Source organism: Dryas octopetala, chromosome 1 (assembly GCF_963921425.1).
Source record: "Dryas octopetala chromosome 1, drDryOcto1.1, whole genome shotgun sequence".
NCBI classification, from domain to species: Eukaryota; Viridiplantae; Streptophyta; class Magnoliopsida; order Rosales; family Rosaceae; genus Dryas; species Dryas octopetala.
Genome location: NC_141366.1, coordinates 11558196 through 11575215, shown reverse-complemented (window position 1 = coordinate 11575215; position 17020 = coordinate 11558196). Strand labels below are relative to the sequence as shown.

General features: G+C 39.4%; 3 protein-coding genes across 5 annotated transcripts; all 3 read left to right on the top strand.

Annotated features, from left to right (window-relative positions):
- Positions 1-1196: 1196 nt before the first annotated feature.
- LOC147297857 (structural maintenance of chromosomes domain protein) lies at positions 1197-7556 on the top strand. 2 transcript variants are annotated; one of them, XR_015123981.1, is made up of 7 exons: positions 1197-1375; positions 1828-2489; positions 2596-2759; positions 3057-3139; positions 3314-3474; positions 6843-6915; positions 7299-7556. XR_015123981.1 is itself a non-coding variant. In XM_086255162.1 (5 exons), exons 2-5 carry the CDS (start codon positions 1909-1911, stop codon positions 3404-3406), a joined length of 921 nt encoding a protein of 306 aa, XP_086111288.1. In that variant the 5' UTR covers positions 1197-1375; positions 1828-1908; the 3' UTR covers positions 3407-3636. The 2 variants fall into 2 exon arrangements, 1 of the variants encoding a protein (XP_086111288.1); XM_086255162.1 differs by lacking the exons at positions 6843-6915; positions 7299-7556 and having other exon boundaries at positions 3314-3636.
- A 1402-nt stretch (positions 7557-8958) lies between these two features.
- LOC147297856 (Sodium Bile acid symporter family) lies at positions 8959-12604 on the top strand. Its single transcript, XM_086254022.1, has 7 exons — positions 8959-9633; positions 10002-10095; positions 10190-10223; positions 11048-11102; positions 11637-11720; positions 11806-12093; positions 12243-12604. Exons 1-7 carry the CDS (start codon positions 9085-9087, stop codon positions 12405-12407), a joined length of 1269 nt encoding a protein of 422 aa, XP_086110148.1. The 5' UTR covers positions 8959-9084; the 3' UTR covers positions 12408-12604.
- Positions 12605-13998: 1394 nt separating this feature from the next.
- On the top strand, positions 13999-15245 carry LOC147297855 (RING/FYVE/PHD zinc finger superfamily protein). Of its 2 annotated transcripts, XM_086229786.1 has the most exons (3): positions 13999-14358; positions 14428-15036; positions 15154-15245. In XM_086229786.1, the coding sequence occupies exons 1-3, from the start codon at positions 14047-14049 to the stop codon at positions 15196-15198; spliced, it is 966 nt and encodes a 321-aa protein (XP_086085912.1). In that variant the 5' UTR covers positions 13999-14046; the 3' UTR covers positions 15199-15245. The 2 variants fall into 2 exon arrangements, with proteins under 2 accessions (XP_086085912.1, XP_086085911.1); XM_086229785.1 differs by having other exon boundaries at positions 13999-15036.
- The last annotated feature ends 1775 nt before the right edge of the window (positions 15246-17020 follow it).

Genomic DNA, 17020 nt, shown 5'->3' with positions numbered 1-17020 from the left:
AAGCCTGGGTGGGTGCGCGGCGCGGAAGCCTAGGTAGTGCGCAGCGCGGAAGCCTGGGTGGGTGCGCGGCGCGGAAGCCTGGGTGGGTGCGCGGCGCGGAAGCCTGGGTAGTGCGCGGCACGGAAGCCTGAGTGGGTGCGCGGCGCGGAAGCCTGGGTGGGTGCGCGGCGCGGAAGCCTGGGTGGGTGCGCGGCGCGGAAGCTTGAGTGGGTGCGCGGCGCAGAAGCCTGGGTAGTGCGCGGCGCGGAAGCCTCAGTGGGTGCGCGGCGCGAAAGCCAGGGTGGGTGCGCGGCGCGGAAGCCTAGGTAGTGCGCGGCGCGGAAGCCTGGGTGGGTGCGCGGCGCGGAAGCCTAGGTAGTGCGCAGCGCGGAAGCCTGGGTAGTGCGCGGCGCGGAAGCCTCAGTGGGTGCGCGGCGCGAAAGCCAGGGTGGGTGCGCGGCGCGGAAGCCTAGGTAGTGCGCGGCGCGGAAGCCTGGGTGGGTGCGCGGCGCGGAAGCCTAGGTAGTGCGCAGCGCGGAAGCCTGGGCTCGAGCTGGGGCTGGCGGTGCGCGGGGCGGAAGCTCGGAGGGGGCTCGGAAGCTTGGAAGCTCGGAAGTTAGGAAGCTCGGAAGCTCGGAAGCTCGGGAGCTCGGAAGCTCGGAAGCTAGGAAGCTCGGAAGCTCGGAAGCTCGGAAGCTAGGAAGCTCGGAAGCTAGGAAGCTCGGAAGCTCGGAAGCTCGGAAGCTAGGAAGCTCGGAAGCTCGGGAGCTCGGGAGCTCGGAAGCTCGGAAGCTAGGAAGCTCGGAAGCTCGGAAGCTCGGAAGCTAGGAAGCTCGGAAGCTAGGAAGCTCGGAAGCTCGGAAGCTCGGAAGCTAGGAAGCTCGGAAGCTCGGGAGCTCGGGAGCTCGGAAGCTCGGAAGCTAGGAAGCTCGGAAGCATAATTCCAAATTCCAAGAGAACTCTATTTGATAATTCCAAATTCTTTGTAAAGCATGTATTTTCAGGTTCTAAGTTCAAATCCTTCATTTTCATATATAAAAACAAATTATTTGTAAAGTAAAAAAGAAAAGCCCTTTCTAAAACCCCCGGGGATGTTTTTTGGCCCAATGACTACAGTCACAGATGTGTGTTTCCGGCCCTGTTTCACTTCAACGTCCAGAGTCTTCACACTAAAAAGTCTAAAAAAGCAAAAAAAAAAAAAAAAAAACTGAATTTCTATTTCCAAATTCCATTTCCAAATTCCAATTCCTTCCCTTCTCTTCTGCTACACAACACACAACCCCTGCGAGAAAAATCCTTAGCTAGGGTTTCTGAACCACTCCGAGCTCGTCTCGAGCCGGACTCCATGACCAGAAGCTCCTCCCTATGAGTTTTGCAGTCCAATCACTTCGCGAAGGTCAATAATTTCTATCACTCATGCCCCTTTCTACGCTTTCATAAACAGTCATCGAGTATCACTTACTTTACCATAATATAATTTTAACTTCTCGTTTGCCTGACGAGAAAACGAAAACATAATGCAAAATTTTGGGATGCAGTTAGTCGAGTTTGTTTCACTCTTGCTGGGTTGTAATTATTGGAAACTTTGATTTGATTATATTTTCTTGCGTTTTCTTGGCAACCAAACACAGGGTTAGGTAGAGGGAAGTCATTTTTGCATTAGAAGTTATTTTTTTGTATAATTGAATTCTGTTGCATGAGAATTATGCCTCCAAATGCTTAAAATTAAGATTTATAGGCAAGATTTGGTTGTTCAGCTAAATTTTTATAAGGTGTGATGAGTTATTTTGATGCTGGTCTTGAGATATACGTGAGTAGATAATTGAGATTAGATTTCATGTCATTCAGGTTTGATTGTTAGGACGCGCTTGATTGATATTTTTGAGAAGGGGGTATTTTGAGTGCCTAATCTTTGAGTAAAAGAAAATCATGTCTGGGAGAAATCGTGGACCACCTCATACTGGCCTACCCCCACTGGTCCATGAATCCCCATATGGAAGAGGACTTGGGCCGATGCCACATCCAGCATTACTTGAGGAAATGAGAGAATCCCAGCTTGGCATGGGTCCCAGACCGCTCCCTCCTCACCCTGCCATAATTGAGGAGCATCTTGCGGCTCAACATCAAGATATCCAAGGTCTTCTAGTAGATAACCAGAGGCTGGCTGCAACCCATGTTGCACTTAAGCAGGAATTGGAAGCTGCCCAATATGAGTTGCAACGGATGGCTTACCATGTTGATTCATTGCGGGCAGACAAGGATGTTCAAATGAGAGATTTGTATGAGAAGTCTGTTCGTTTGGAAGTGGACCTTCGTGGAGTGGAGGCTATGCGGTCTGAGCTTCTTAAGGTTCGTGCTGATATCAAGGAGCTCAGTGCTGCAAGGCAGGAGCTCACAGGCCAGGCACAAGCGATGACACAAGATTTGGCTAGAATCACCGCTGATTTGCAACAGGCGCCAGCTATAAGAGCAGAAATTGAAGCTATGAAACAGGAACTCCAACGTGCTAGGTAGCTTTTCTGTGATTTGTTTTTATGCTTGAATATAATGCTTATGTTTTGGTTATTGTCTGTTTATTTGTTTTAATTTTTTGAGATTTTTTTTTTTGGCATGTAGAGCTGCCATTGAGTATGAAAAGAAAGGATATGCAGAGAATTATGAGCATGGTCAGGTGATGGAGAAGAAATTGATCTCAATGGCTAGGGAGCTGGAGAAACTTCGTGCAGAAATTGCTAATACTGAGAAGAGAGCACGAGCTGCAGCTGCTGTTGGAAATCCAGGTATACAATCTGTTTTATATTGGTAATTATTTTGAATTAAGATTTTACTCTTGAAACCATTATTTTAATGAGGAGAAAAGATTAAGAAAACATACTATTCTCAAAAACATGGATAAAATATCACTTCTAGGAAAAACACCTTAACAAAATTTTGAGGTGTAGTGAAAGTTTCACCTTCCTCCAGCTGCGTTTCAAACTGTCCCAGTGGAAGCTCAAGGGAAATCTAAACGGTCATGTGTTCCTTGGACCTTGATTGAGATTTTAATTTTATTTCTTTTATTTTAATTTTGTCTGCAGGTGTAGGTTACAATGCAAATTATGGCAATCCTGAAGCAGGATATGCAGGAAATCCTTATCCTGCCAGCTATGGCATGAACCCTGTAAGTTTTTCTCTCTTTCATGATTTCATAATCGGCGTGTGTGCACATGCTTGCTTAAACATGAAGTGTATTTTTGTATACATGCATGTGCTTTATTGCATTGCAATTGCTACGTAAGCTGCAACTGCTGGCTGCTATTCTTCTAAATGTCTGGATATGTTAATCAATTTTCAGGTACAGAGTGGTGCTGAAAGTTTTCCTCAGTATGGACCTATGCCTGGTTCATGGGGTGCATATGACATGCAGCGAGCTCAAGGGCACAGATAAACTAGTTCATCCAGGACGCCGAGCTGTATTCTGACCGGTATCTTGGCTGCACCATACAAGATACTTAGGTCTGTTATTGAAGTGTTATCTCATATTAGACATTTTGGAAAATTTTCTTGTCTATTTGGTCTTTAGAAACTGTACCTAAACATATCATAAATCCATATTACCTTGAAGGTGCAGTGCACTATTGATAGTTTGGTGTTCTTTGATGAAAATATTTGCTCCAACTTCTCTAAGTGCATTTCATTATGATATTAATTGTTTTTGTTCTATTTATATATACTTTGCTGCATGTCATATTTAAATGGCAGATCATGTTTTTCATAATTTGTATATTTTTGTTGTGCTCTTCATATGTGAGATGTTTGGTTTGTAAGATCAATTTGTTGAATTCTAGTCATCTAAAGCAAGCACATTGCTAGTGCTTTTCACAACTCTAAGTTTGTTATTGGGATAAATGCAAAGTTATGCTAGCTGTCCCTTGGTCATGTGAATTTTTGTCGTTTACCTGTCAACCCCTTTTTATAGCCAACGCCATAAATTAATAATCTTCCCGTAGGATCCTTATATATTAATTCATTTTCTCCATTATTGTTTGTTGTTTGAGATTCTTATTAAGAATAGTTTTTTGTTTAAGGTTAGTTTCTTTCTGCATTTTGTTTGCTAATCTATTTTACGGTTCAATTAGGTTTGTGCCTCAGGACGCTTCCTTGTGCAATTTGGAATATTGCAAAGTGGTTTTACTTATTATATGACTGTCTTTAAGACTACCCTTAGTTTGTTATGACCGTATAGTCATATTTTTTAGCTTCTAAGCATTTATTTTGACATTGGGCTCAGTATGTGCTCTTTAAGACTCAACCACATTTACTTTGTTCAGGTGCCTAGCTTTGTTCCCTTTCTTGTAATCATATGTCAGGTTTTGATTCAACTACTACTGATTTAGGCTTATAGCATGTAGACACCATGTCTCCAGGACCCATGAGTTTGGAATTATTAAAATATTTTCAAGAAGGTTCCACATTGTTTGATTTTATTAACTTTGGCTTTCTTACAGCCTCATTTGTCAATAGCCACTTTGGTTATTAGACCTTTAGGCAAAAGGTTATGTTGTTGATATCAACCCAAATCATGTGTGAACAGTGCTTCAGTCATGTATAATTTGTGTTACTGTTCCTTCCATGTGAGTTGAGAACCATGATCCTCATGAGAGGTTGGTGAGAAACCATCTAAGAATCTGTACAAGTTGATATTTGATAATTGTTCTGCAAGTTCTTTAATACATTAGAAAACTCAAGTCCTTTAGCATAGTAATTTGTCTTTTCTTCTGTCTTCTACTCTTCATTACTGAAAGAGGACTAGAGTTCATTAATTAAAATAATAACTCAACTTGGTGTTGTTTTGTGCTAGCCTACTATCAGGATATTATTTCTTTTTTCTATGCCCAGGTGTCCTGAGCCTGTCTTGATTTAGGCAATACTTGATGCCTGCCTTCAGGAAACACAAGTAGCTTGGTTCTTATTTGTTGTGTAGTGAAGCTCTCAACCTTCACCAAAGTTGGGGCAGGAGAAGTGTGGTTATGGACACACTGCAGCTGTTGTGTAGACCATTGTTGCATCTAAACCCGTTTTTAAAGGGAATCATGAAAAAGTTTTAGTATGATGCTCCCTCTCTCTCTCTCTCTCTCTCTCTCTCTCTTAGAGGTCTTTATCCTTCCCCTTCCTTTTTGATGGCTGGATTTCAGTTTATGGACTATCCAATCCAAGTAGGTTCTATGGTCATATTCCTTCACTTTATTAGGACTATGGCAAGACATAAATTACAAAATTTGTGAAACAACAAGAGTTGACTGTTAGGGACACATGATTTAAGGTGTGAAAACAGTGACCTCTTTTCTCCTTCATGGGTTTTGTGCATTGAGTTTGGTTCAAGGACTATTATTTAAAGAAAGGAAGTCTTTCCATGTCATTCGTTTTAGAAGAACAGCAGCTAAATGTAAGAGAAGCTTATCCATAGCATGAGGTATGCTGTTCATTGGGAAGACACTCAACAATGGAGCTACAGGATGAGTTTCTGGTCAAGTAAGTGATTAATTTTCTGACTTTTCACAGTCGGTTTTTTCTTCTTCTTCTTTTTTTTTTTTTTAAATATTCTTTCCCTCTCTTGGTTGCGACTGTACAAAAAATAAAACTTGGTTTACTTTCCATTAAAACCAGACTGATCAAGGTAGTAATTTTTTAGGAAATTCCTAGTAATCCGTGATCAAGGTAGTTTGATGTTTCATTTCCTGGATTCTCTCTTTTATATCTATTGGGCCTTAGACTTCAAATCAAGGGAATAATGTTTTTTCAGTTGTCTAGATGACTGCACCTTGGCAAAAATTAGGATTATATCTCGGGATGTTTTGATTGCTTACTTGTTGTGATGGGCAAGCTCTGACTGATTGGTAGTTCTTGTCCTGTTATGTATGTATTCTAGTTTAAAATTAAGTTGGAGTTTGTTTTCCTTTTTACCGCAATGTCTTTTTTCATCTTCTGTTAGAAGAAAACAATGATGGATATGACATTAGGTAGTATTTTGGTAAAACAAAAGCCAACTTGTGGTGAAGATTGGATATTGACTTTAGATGAAAAGGCTTTACATCGAACCAAGGAGTGTTCTGGTTATGAGCACAATTGAATAAATGTTTTAGAATCAGGTTATGAGCACAGTTTGTGGTGTAGCTGCTGAGTTGTGGCGCTATAGAGCATAATACATCATAAAGTGATGAGAATTTGAAAGTATTGAAGGTATGAATTTCAAAGTATTCATAACTGAATTAGTCTTGGAGTAGCTGAGCTTTTCAGTGGACAACATTGGCTAGGCAACATAAGGGACATTGCCTGGATTTGGACCATGCATAAGCTCTTGGTGGATGGTAGATTTACCATCAAGCTCCCACCACAGGGACCTTAGTGGACTGCATTAGCACTTTTTTGTTAGCCGCAGTGGTGTATTCCATCTTGGATCTCAAATCTATGCTCTTGAAACTGTGCAAGATTTTTCTTTTAGCATGTCCAAGAGAATGGTACTTGTTTAGAAGATTTATACTGTTCAGCTGTTTTATTTAGGAGTTATATTATACATAGTTCTAAAAGTAAATAATGTGAAACAAGCTTTCTGATGTTGACCTGTTTATTTAAGTTCTCATTACTTGTCTGATCTCATGGGTTAAGCCTCAAGTTAGTGCTGCCTAGTTTTGCTTCTCTGCTTGATAAATTATTTCATGCATGTCATGTATGCTATATTCTCTTTGCAAGGTTTATGTTGCTGCAGGTTTTAGCTGCAGTTGATAACTTATTGCATGATATCTCTTGAGTTGATATCTCATGATATCTCTTGCATGGTTCTTTATCTTGTCTCTAATATGCTTCATGTGTTTCTTCATCTCTAGGTTTACAACTTTGGCCTTGCAATCTGCTGCCCCTCTGCTATCACGAACTGATTTCGCGATGTCATGTCATGAGGTATGTTTAGCTTCTTTTTCTTTTTCTTTTTCTTTTTTGAGAAGGTATGTTTATCTGTTCAAATTTGTGCTTCTTTGTTTCTTCTCCTTTTTCCTGGTTTATTATATGGATGCTACTGCCATATTTGGAATTTGAAAATTAAACAAAAAATTACATTATAATTGCGGCATAAGTACCATATAAGAGATGTTGAATAAAAAGAAGGCAGAGATAGAGAACAACCTGTATGCTGAATTAAGCATTTTACAACTGCATGTGTGGGGTTTAGTTGGCCATTTAATGTGCAACTATTTGGGTTTGAAATGATCCATGTTTGGCCTGAAATTATCTGAAGAGTTCTGTTTGTATGCAATTTGTTCTTATAAGTTGAGTCATATTCTCAGGTGGTGATTTCTCTGTATTGCGGCACAAGATAAAGCCTAGGATTGCTCCATTCCTTGTGCTTATCTGAATGGAACAACAGACCACCGGGCAGGGGGGAACACAGAAGGGAAAAATCAATTTACATTGTATGCCTAATGTGTTGAGCATATGTGTCATTTGTAAAAACATGTTGTCTTCTCTTCTATTCTTCCCATAAACATTTCAGAGATTCTCTAAATTCGAATTCTCATTAAATTAAATCAAATACCATAACTCAAACCACACAACATCATTTAGATACTTAAATCTTTATAATTATGAGTAATATGTGAAAAAAAAAAATTACATAAAATTTGGGTAAAAAATCAAGATACAAAATAATTGGGTCCAAATAACCCCATTCTTTTGTTAATCTGTTTTATATGCATTTCTTAAATGTTTTTTTTTCTTTTCTATGGTTTGCTTGGCCTTTGTTACAGGAATTTCAATGTACATTCCCCATGAACATGTTATTGTGTTGAATTCAAATTAATGTCGATCACCAATATTTCTTACCACAAAAAATAAGCCCTAAGCAAGTGAATATATTGTGTCCACTAGATAAAAAAGTGATACGAAGCTTAGTTGAATTTATTTCAAAAATCACTATTACACAAACCAAAGTGTTATGATCTAAAGCTCAATTGAATTTATTTTAAAATTCACTATTACACAAACCAAAGTGTTACAATTTTAAGCGCAAACATTCCAATTAGTATGCAAATTTTTTTTTTCTATCAATCTAATTAACTGTGTCATGTCATACCTTTTCAAATAAACCAACTCTTAAATCAAATTGTTTAAAAATAAGTTGCATGTAATGGAACGGGGATTAATACCATTTTGCTCTCCAGACTATTACACTTGTATCAGTTTGTTCCCCAGACTTCTAATTTGAAAAATTAAGAACTCTGACTTTTTCAATTTTGCCAATTGAGGTTCTTTTGTCAATTTACACATTTTTTATCCAAATCTTTGAGGGCAAAATGGTCCCTTCTAATTAGATCTTATCATTTTTTCCTCATGCATCATTTTTCTTCTTTTATTTCTTGCTAAATTTTACTTGATCATCTCGACATTTTAGATGAAAAATGTATAAATTGACGGAATAACTTTAATTGGCAAAATTGAAAAAGTCAGGGTTCTTAATTTTTCAAATTAGAAATTTGAGGAGTAAACTCATACATGTATAATAGTCTGGGGAGCAAAATGACATTAATCCTAATAGAACGAGTATGAATATTCTCTCGTAATTAAGCGACTAATATGATGACACGTTTTGATAGAGTCTGTGTATGTCCATTGTTACATGTAAGTTTTTCTTCTGAAAATTCACAAACTCTGTACGGGCCCACACTTCTGTAGCTCTCTCTCCTCTGTTTTCTCACATGGACTGGGCCCACTAATTTTACTCTCACTCTCACGTGAACTAAATTTAGACATGTTTTTGCTCTCAGTTTGACTCTCTCTCACTGAGTCTCACCGGTCCGATGAAAGAAAAGAAAATTTGGGACCAAATCTCACTCTCACCAGCTCCCGAGTCGCAATCAATTGAAGGATGCAATACTTTGGCCATTGACACCTTTGCAAAGGTCATATTAACAGCGTTATATAATTATTATATATTTATATGCTTTAGAAACCAGTCCACGCTACCAAAACTGCCTCCTTGAGTCCTTGTTAGTTGTAACACACTGTTAAACACCTGAAGTAATAACAAGTAGCGAGAGCCCGAGTGAGTGATTGAGTGAGAGAGAGAGAGAGAGAATGCAGTCATCACTCTCATATCCCCATGGAAATAGAGCCTTCAAATTCCAACCAATCCCCATTTCAGACCATTCACCAACAACAGCTAAACTTCCATCACTCCTCTTCTCTCACTACACCAAACCATCTCAATTTACTGTAAGATGTCACTGCAACTCACAGCCAGCATCTCTCAATAAACCCACATGGGTCCTATCCTCAAACTCCTTTCCACCCACAACAGCCACCAAGAACGCTCGACCATCACTTGCTCCAGTTCACTGCGGCGTTTCATCGAACAGCCACAGCACCAGTGGCAACAGGAGTTTCAGGGGTTGGGTTGAAGTGATCGGTGAGGGTGTATCAACTGCATTTCCCATTTGGGTTGCATTGGGGTGCCTCTTGGGGCTCGTCAATCCAACTTCCTTCAACTGGGTCAAACCCAATTTGACTATTGTGGGCATAACACTTACCATGCTTGGCATGGGCATGACCCTCACTTTCGATGACCTTCGCGGCGCGTTGGCTATGCCCAAGGAATTGCTCTCTGGCTTTGTCCTTCAGTACTCGGTCAGTAAGTTCTTTTTATACGTAGATTGAAGCTAGAACTTAGTAATGTTTACTCTTGTCAGCGTCTCAAAGTGTTAACATTGTTAGCATTTGTGTTATTTCACAACAAATCTTGAACCACAAACAAAGTGGCATCCATGGTGCACCTGATTTTCCATTTCAAGAAAATGTCAATTTGGTCTGAACTCCAAAGATCTTACTTTGTTGAACCCTCTTGTAATTTTAGCTTCCGGTGTCAACAACTTGATCCTTTGAACATTTCTAGCTCCATGTTGTTTGTACTGGGGATAAAACATTATATATTTTTCTATCTGTTTATGTGCAAATTTTATAGCAATTTAGATTTGAACGGTTCGTTTTTGTTGCAGGTGATGCCCTTGTCAGGATATTTTGTGAGCAAGCTTTTGAATTTGCCATCCCATTATGCAGCTGGTTTGATATTGGTTGGTTGCTGCCCTGGTGGTATGTCTGTCAATCTTTTCATATGTATCTCTTTTTACTCCATCGTCACCTCTCTTCCTCAATAACTTTTGTTTTCCCGGTTATTTCATTGCAGGAACAGCAAGTAACATTGTCACCTATATTGCACGGTATATGAATTATCAAAAATAGAATCATACCATATTACTTTTTTCCTTATTTGTGTTTAGAGTATTACATTTATCCTGTGTAATTTGCTTAAAGTTCTAATTTGGACTTTTAGTTTCAATCCAGTTTCAATGTAAACATTGTCAACCCTGCACTTTTTAATTTGTGTCAATTCAATCCCTCCATCCCGTTTATCTGATTGGAAAGAAAGACCTCTGCATATCTCCAACATGATCCCTATTTCACATGATTTTTTTTTTTTGGTCCAAATCATCTATTTCAGGACCATTTATCTGCCCATGTGAGCAACATGTGGTCCTTGTCGCACCCCTCTATGTTGCCAACGACAAAGTTTTGGCAAGTTGGATGGGTGTGATTATCTTGATAAATACTTCAGGATTGAAACGCCTACATTTAACATTTTCCTTGCAAAACATCTTGAATGCCTATGCAGTAATCATGGGGAGGGTGAGTGACTACATGCTGTTCACATGAATAGGAAGCAAATGACTTCTATGCATGAACTTGAGATCATATTGGAATCATGGATTCTTTTGTTTGGTTTTCTATTCACTCTGGTTTTTATAAATAGATTGAGGGACAGCGTTAGTACTTAGTACAAATTGAAAAATATACGGTTGATGTTCAAATTGAAACTAATGGGATTGAATTGACCCAAATTGAAACTTTTGAGGGCTATCAGTATTCAAACTGGGACTACTAAAGGAGCCAAATTAAATCTTTCAACAAACTAGGGGAATAAAAGTGTACTTTGCCTTGTTTTTCTCCGTGGCCAAAGGATCTAATGACCTCTTTGTTTTTCCAGTGGAAATGTGGCACTTTCAGTGTTAATGACGGCAATAAGCACTTTATCAGCCGTGGTTGGTAAACTGATGTAACTGTTTTTTATATGTTTTCTTTCTTTAAGGTGGTATGTTTACTTTTTATCATCTTTAAGGTGGTCTTTGTATTGTGCAAAATTCAACACATCTTTTGGAAAATGTTTAGGACAATAGTTTTGAAGCCCCCTTTTTATTAGCAGACCAATTATATGTTAATTAACATTCTGTCAATTCTATTTCTTTTGCCAGTTAGAAATTAAAAGTTATGGGGCAAGCCAAATTCTCTCCCTTTGACAAAGATTAGTTGAATTATCATTTATGAGCAATATTTTCTTGTTTTTGATTCTCAACCCTAAAGTGATCTATTGAAAGCTCATTTCTTAAAGTACTGACCACAGCCATATTTCTTAAACTATACCTTACAATAATAAGGAAAGCGCTAGAGTTGTCTCATATTTAGGGAGATACTGTTTGAGTGATTGCTAGCTAGTCAAATTAAAACATGACTTAACCCTGTTGTAAGCTTATTTCTTTTGATGATCAATTATATTCTTTTACCCTTTCATCCTTTAGATCATGACCCCTCTTCTCACAGCCAAACTTGCTGGCCAATATGTTGCAGTAGATGCAGCTGGGCTTTTAGTCTCAACACTGCAGGTGAGGTTTCCAACCTACTGCTGCTTCTTAATTGTTGCTGTTTCTGTTATAAATTGTATTAAGGTACCATATTCTTTGAACACAGGTTGTGCTTCTTCCTGTATTGGCTGGTGCATTTCTGAATCAGTATTTTCAAGGCCTGGTTAAATTTGTCTCCCCCTTGATGCCACCCATTGCTGTGGCAACCGTAGCTGTTCTTTGTGGGAATGCAATTGCCCAGAGTTCTTCTGCAATCCTTATGTCTGGTCGACAAGTGGTACTAGCGGCCTCTCTTCTTCATGCATCTGGTTTTTTCTTTGGTTACATGCTTTCAAGGATCCTTGGGCTTGATGTGGCATCATCAAGGACTATCTCCATTGAGGTTGGCATGCAGGTTAGCATCATTTGGGTTTCTTTTTTCCTCATATATTCATGCAAGATTGCATGTCAATTTATATCATGGGGTATTGGTTGTCTGTGAGTAATTCAACTGTACTATGTTTTCGTTATCTGTGTGTTCTTATCAACTCTTTTATGTTTCAGAATTCAGTGCTTGGAGTTGTTCTAGCTACTCAGCACTTTGGAAATCCTCTGACGGCAGTACCATGCGCTGTTTCCAGCGTTTGTCATTCAATCTTTGGTAGTGTCTTGGCAGGAATCTGGAGACAGAGTGTGCCAACTCAGAAGCAAGATTTAAATGTCATGTAGAAACTTTAGACAAGCCGTACAAAACTTAAAATAATTCTTCTGTTATCATATGAGCTGCTAGTTGTGGTCGTATCAACGCACATTACCTATGAAGAATAAGTTGGCTTCTTTTGTGTTCTTTTTTCTCAAACCTACAAAAAGAATGAAATTAAAAGAGAACAAAAAGGAGCTTCTAAATGCACCCAACAATTTCATTATTGTACCCAATTTTCAATTTCTTCTCAAAATTGGTTTTGCCTGTATTGATTGACCAAATAATTAAAAAAATCGCTTTTTTTTGGGTAACCTGATGGCCTTTTATCTTAAAAAAAAACTTTGGTTTTTTAATTACTTTATCGGTAAATTTGGAAGTTTCTTTATGGTGCGTTTGGATGAAGTAGTTTGAAATTACTAAAGAATTCACAAATGACGGAATTTAAAACGATGTGATTTAAAATTCTAGAATATGTAAATTCTCTTGTTTGGATAATATGTAAACATAATGGAGTTTAAATACAGAATTTATGGTAGTTTTAATTTTTGATGCATCAATTTAAAAGATTGATGGTGATGGTGACAACAATAAAAATGATGTTTATGGTGAGTTGACCATATTGGTAGGGGTGATGGCCCACAAGCGGTGGGAAAAATGGTGGTGGCTAAAATTGAGGTGTTGGCAGTGGCGGTGGTGGTGGTGGTGGTGTTGTCGGCAATGGCGGTGATGGTGGCGGCGGCGGTGACGGTGATGGTGATGGTGATGGTGATGGTGATGGCGGTGGTGGTGGTGGTGGTGGTGGTGACGGTGATGGTGATGGTGGTGACGGTGATGGTGGTGGTGGTGGTGGTGGTGGCGGTAGCGGTGGTGGCGGTAGCGGTGGTGGCGGTCTCGGTGTTGGTGGTGGTGGTGGTGGTGGTGGCGGCAGCAGCAGCAGGGGTGGTAGCGGGGGTGGCGGGGGTGGTGGTGTTAGTGGTGGTGACGTTGACGGCAGTGGTGGTAGTGTTGACATGGTCGACACGACTTATTTTTCTTTTGTAAAAATTGAAATTTTGAAAATGACACCAATTTAGGTGGAATTTAAAGTTGGAATTTACAGCCTTCAAATCCCAAGTTTTTTTTCACCTAGAATTTACAAAATTCTGTATTTATTGACCCAAACAAGGAAATTAGAGCATATAATTTCTTAAATGCTGAGTTTTGTTTAAATTCCGAGTTTTTTTTCTCCATCCAAACACACCATTAAGGAATTTGGGTACTGAAAAGGGACTGACCAAATTGTGGGTAATGGGTATATATACTCGAGGGCCCAAGCCCAAGTCCAACAACAAAACTGGACCTCACCCGCCAAATCATCTGGGCGCTGGTTTTTCAAAGTAAAATTGAATCCCAAAACTCAAATCTAAATATTTTTGGCACTAATTTTCAGAACAAAGAGGCCTCTAAATCTAATTTTCAGGTCTCCCGCCAAATTCAAACCTCCGTAGCCAAACTCAAAAAACGAAAGAAAGCTCATCACTTCCCGCTTCCCACTACCACTACAATTTGTTTGCTTCAAAATTCACTTCAAATCCCAAACGCCAAAACCTCCAAAACTCTCTCAATCAAAACATTTTCCTCAACTTTCTTTGCCCAACAACAACAACAACACAACCAAAGCACTAAATGGATCCCGAATTCCATGGCCTACCTCCTCTCAAAAGATTCAGACTCATGCAACAACAGCACCACCACCATCATGACCATGCCTTTTTGGCCTCCTTGCCGTGCCTTCCAGCGAAGAAAAGAAAGGAGACAAGGGACCAACCTCTTCTCCCTGACCACACTGCCACCACCATTGCTGTCTCCACCTATTCCTTGCCGGCCAAGAAAAGGGTGTGGGCGCTTCAGCCTGATTTAGTCCCCGAGGACCCGCTTTCGACATTCGACCTTAATGTCGAGTACAAGCTGCCTTTTGCTGTAGCGCCAGAAGCAGTGGTAGAGAAAAAGGAAGAAGAGAAGGGAGTTCCTGAAAATGGTTGCAATGAAGCTATTGAAAATACCCAGGAAGAGAAAAGCCAAGAAAATGCAGGCGGTGAAAATCTTGATGATGAAGGGTACAATGAAGCTGATGATGGGATTGTTTGTGCTGTTTGTCAGAGCACAGATGGAGACCCATCAGATCCAATTGTCTTCTGTGATGGGTGCGATCTTATGGTTCACGCAACCTGCTATGGCAATCCCCTTGTAAAGGGTATTCCAGAGGGTGATTGGTTCTGCACCCAATGCTCAGCTTCTTCTATGTCTTCTAAATCCAATGAGTCCTATTCTTGCTGCCTGTGTCCTGTGAAAGGAGGAGCAATGAAGCCCACCGGAGATGGCCGGTGGGCCCACATTGTGTGCGCGCTTTATGTTCCGGAGGTGTTCTTCAAGGACTCGGAAGGCCGAGAGGGGATTGATTGCTCCAAGGTTCCCAAAAGGAGGTGGAAGAAGAGGTGTTATGTGTGTAAGAGTTCATGTGGGTGTGCTATTCAGTGCTCTGAGCTTAAATGCCCTTTGGCTTTTCATGTGACTTGTGGGTTGAATGAGGATCTCTGTATAGAGTACAGGGAAGGGAAGAAAAAGGGTGCTATTGTAGCTGGGTTTTGCAGAAGCCACTCTGATTTATGGATGAAGGTAAATACTTATTTGCAAATCACCAGTTGGTCCCTTTTTGCTTTGAATATTAGCTAATGAAGGTTAAGTATCATGTATTGGTGAGGTTTTACTAAATGAGTTTTGTTCTATTTGCAGCAACAACAAACTGGGAAGTACAAGATTGTGGCTCGAGAAGACTGAAGAGCACAAGTTGTTGGATTGTGGTAGATTAATAGAGATCTTTGTGGGATGGTATACATGGATCTACTGGTTAGTGGTTGATAATTGGTTTTGCTGTAATTTTTAGATCTATGTTAGGTTCTAATGTTGGCTTATTTGATTCTTGCTGTGACTGATAGATGTATTCTAATATATTCTAACTTATTGTTGGTGCATCTAGCGCCCAGACAATCCAGGTTTCACTATGAGCTAACCTGGATAGGTGAAGAAAAACATTAGAATGACACTTCAGCTTATGTGATGAGAATTTGTTCTCCCATAAATGGGATTTATGGTGTTGTGGTTTTTCCCCTAATTGTAATTCATGTTATTGGATCATTATTAGGTTTCACCTGAATAAAATGATTTATCTTTTACAGTTGTCTGAGAAAAGGTGTCAGTTTTATGAGTTTTTCAATAAAGCATTTAAAGCCTAACAGAGAAATGCTTATGTCAAATTTATGAAACCATTAGTGTTGGATGGTTAGCATTGTTGTACTTTTATTAGTAGTGTTTGCCAGCTTGAACCAAAAAAGGGGCTCAACTTTTTTTTGAATTTTGGTTTATGTTGGAGACTGGAGTAGTAGTAGATCCCTCCTGAACTGTTGTAAATTTGAACAATGAACTTGAGCCCTAGACTAATCCTACTACCAATGCCCCTTTTTTGTTTTAAGGTTGTCTTGAAAATAGTTAAATGTGTTCTGCACTTTTGCCTCCCATTTTATAAATTAATATTCTACATAGTTAGATAAAGGAAGACCTGAAAACTAGAAAACTATGAACCAGAATGTGGGATTGAGGGTTTCATGTATGGGTATGGCCTATATGTAATCAGTATTAGATTTGTGGCTTTCATCTCCTAAATATGGTAGTAAGCATTTTCTTCCTTTGTGATCAACTAGTTAACCCTGGGATTTACAAGGCTATACCCTTTCAATTTGAGGATCCCCCATCTTCAAATTCTGTTGGAAGTTCTTTGCAGGCCCTCAATTATGAACAAGGACATCAACAGGGAATTAAGTATTTTGGGTCAAGTCCATTGCTGTACTTTTGGAGATTAAGGATAAAACCCCTGTTAATGCAGTCATGGGACTTGTGCAGAATTCTGCTATTGGGAAGCACTCGATCAGTGTTTGAATTGAAGACATTTAGTAGTCAAATAGTTTCTAGATGCTAGAACCTGTAGTCGATGATCATAAGAAGGTTTTTCCTCATGGATGATGGTTAAGATTTGTTGGGAGATTGAAATAAGCAATTCTGATTGGAACTAGTTTAAAATTATCCTAATTGGCCAACTTTGTAAGAACTTAGAGTCGTTTAGTATATCCTTATCTTTTGGGCAACCCATATAACAATTCCACGTATCATTTCATTGGTTGTGGAAGTTATAATTCAATTTATTGCCAGTTTCAAGATTCCAGCATCATATGAATTAGAATTATTCAGATTTTGCTAAATCTGCATAAATTATCCCCACCGGATTGCAGCCCTATTAGACTTTCTTGTCTTGCTTATGAAATATTTCCTGTCAAAGGCTATATATATTTTCTAGAAGAAAAAGTAAAAATGATGACTTCACAAATTGGAAGGTTATGACCAAGGGTTTAAATTTCGAAGTTTTCGGCGAAATTTCGCCGAAAATTTCGTTTTTTAGGGGTTCCGAAATTTTAACACGGATTCGACTAAATTTCGAAAAATTTCGCCGAAATTTCGCCGAAATTTCGAAATTTCGCCGAAATCTCGAAATTTCGGCGAAATTTCGCTGTTAAACCAGAAACGGAGAAAGAGAGAGAGAGATCTTGGG

Bases quoted from the DNA above. Each gene is read 5' to 3' on its own strand.
- LOC147297856 (XM_086254022.1), top strand. From the start codon at position 9,085: ATGCAGTCATCACTCTCATATCCCCATGGAAATAGAGCCTTCAAATTC. The intron at 9,634-10,001 runs GTCAGTAAGTTC...TTTTTGTTGCAG, and splicing joins GCTTTGTCCTTCAGTACTCG to GTGATGCCCTTGTCAGGATA. The intron at 11,103-11,636 runs GTTGGTAAACTG...TTCATCCTTTAG, and splicing joins TAAGCACTTTATCAGCCGTG to ATCATGACCCCTCTTCTCAC.
- LOC147297857 (XM_086255162.1), top strand. From the start codon at position 1,909: ATGTCTGGGAGAAATCGTGGACCACCTCATACTGGCCTACCCCCACTG. The intron at 2,760-3,056 runs GTATACAATCTG...TTTTGTCTGCAG, and splicing joins AGCTGCTGTTGGAAATCCAG to GTGTAGGTTACAATGCAAAT. The intron at 3,140-3,313 runs GTAAGTTTTTCT...ATCAATTTTCAG, and splicing joins CCAGCTATGGCATGAACCCT to GTACAGAGTGGTGCTGAAAG.
- LOC147297855 (XM_086229785.1), top strand. From the start codon at position 14,047: ATGGATCCCGAATTCCATGGCCTACCTCCTCTCAAAAGATTCAGACTC. The intron at 15,037-15,153 runs GTAAATACTTAT...TTCTATTTGCAG, and splicing joins ACTCTGATTTATGGATGAAG to CAACAACAAACTGGGAAGTA.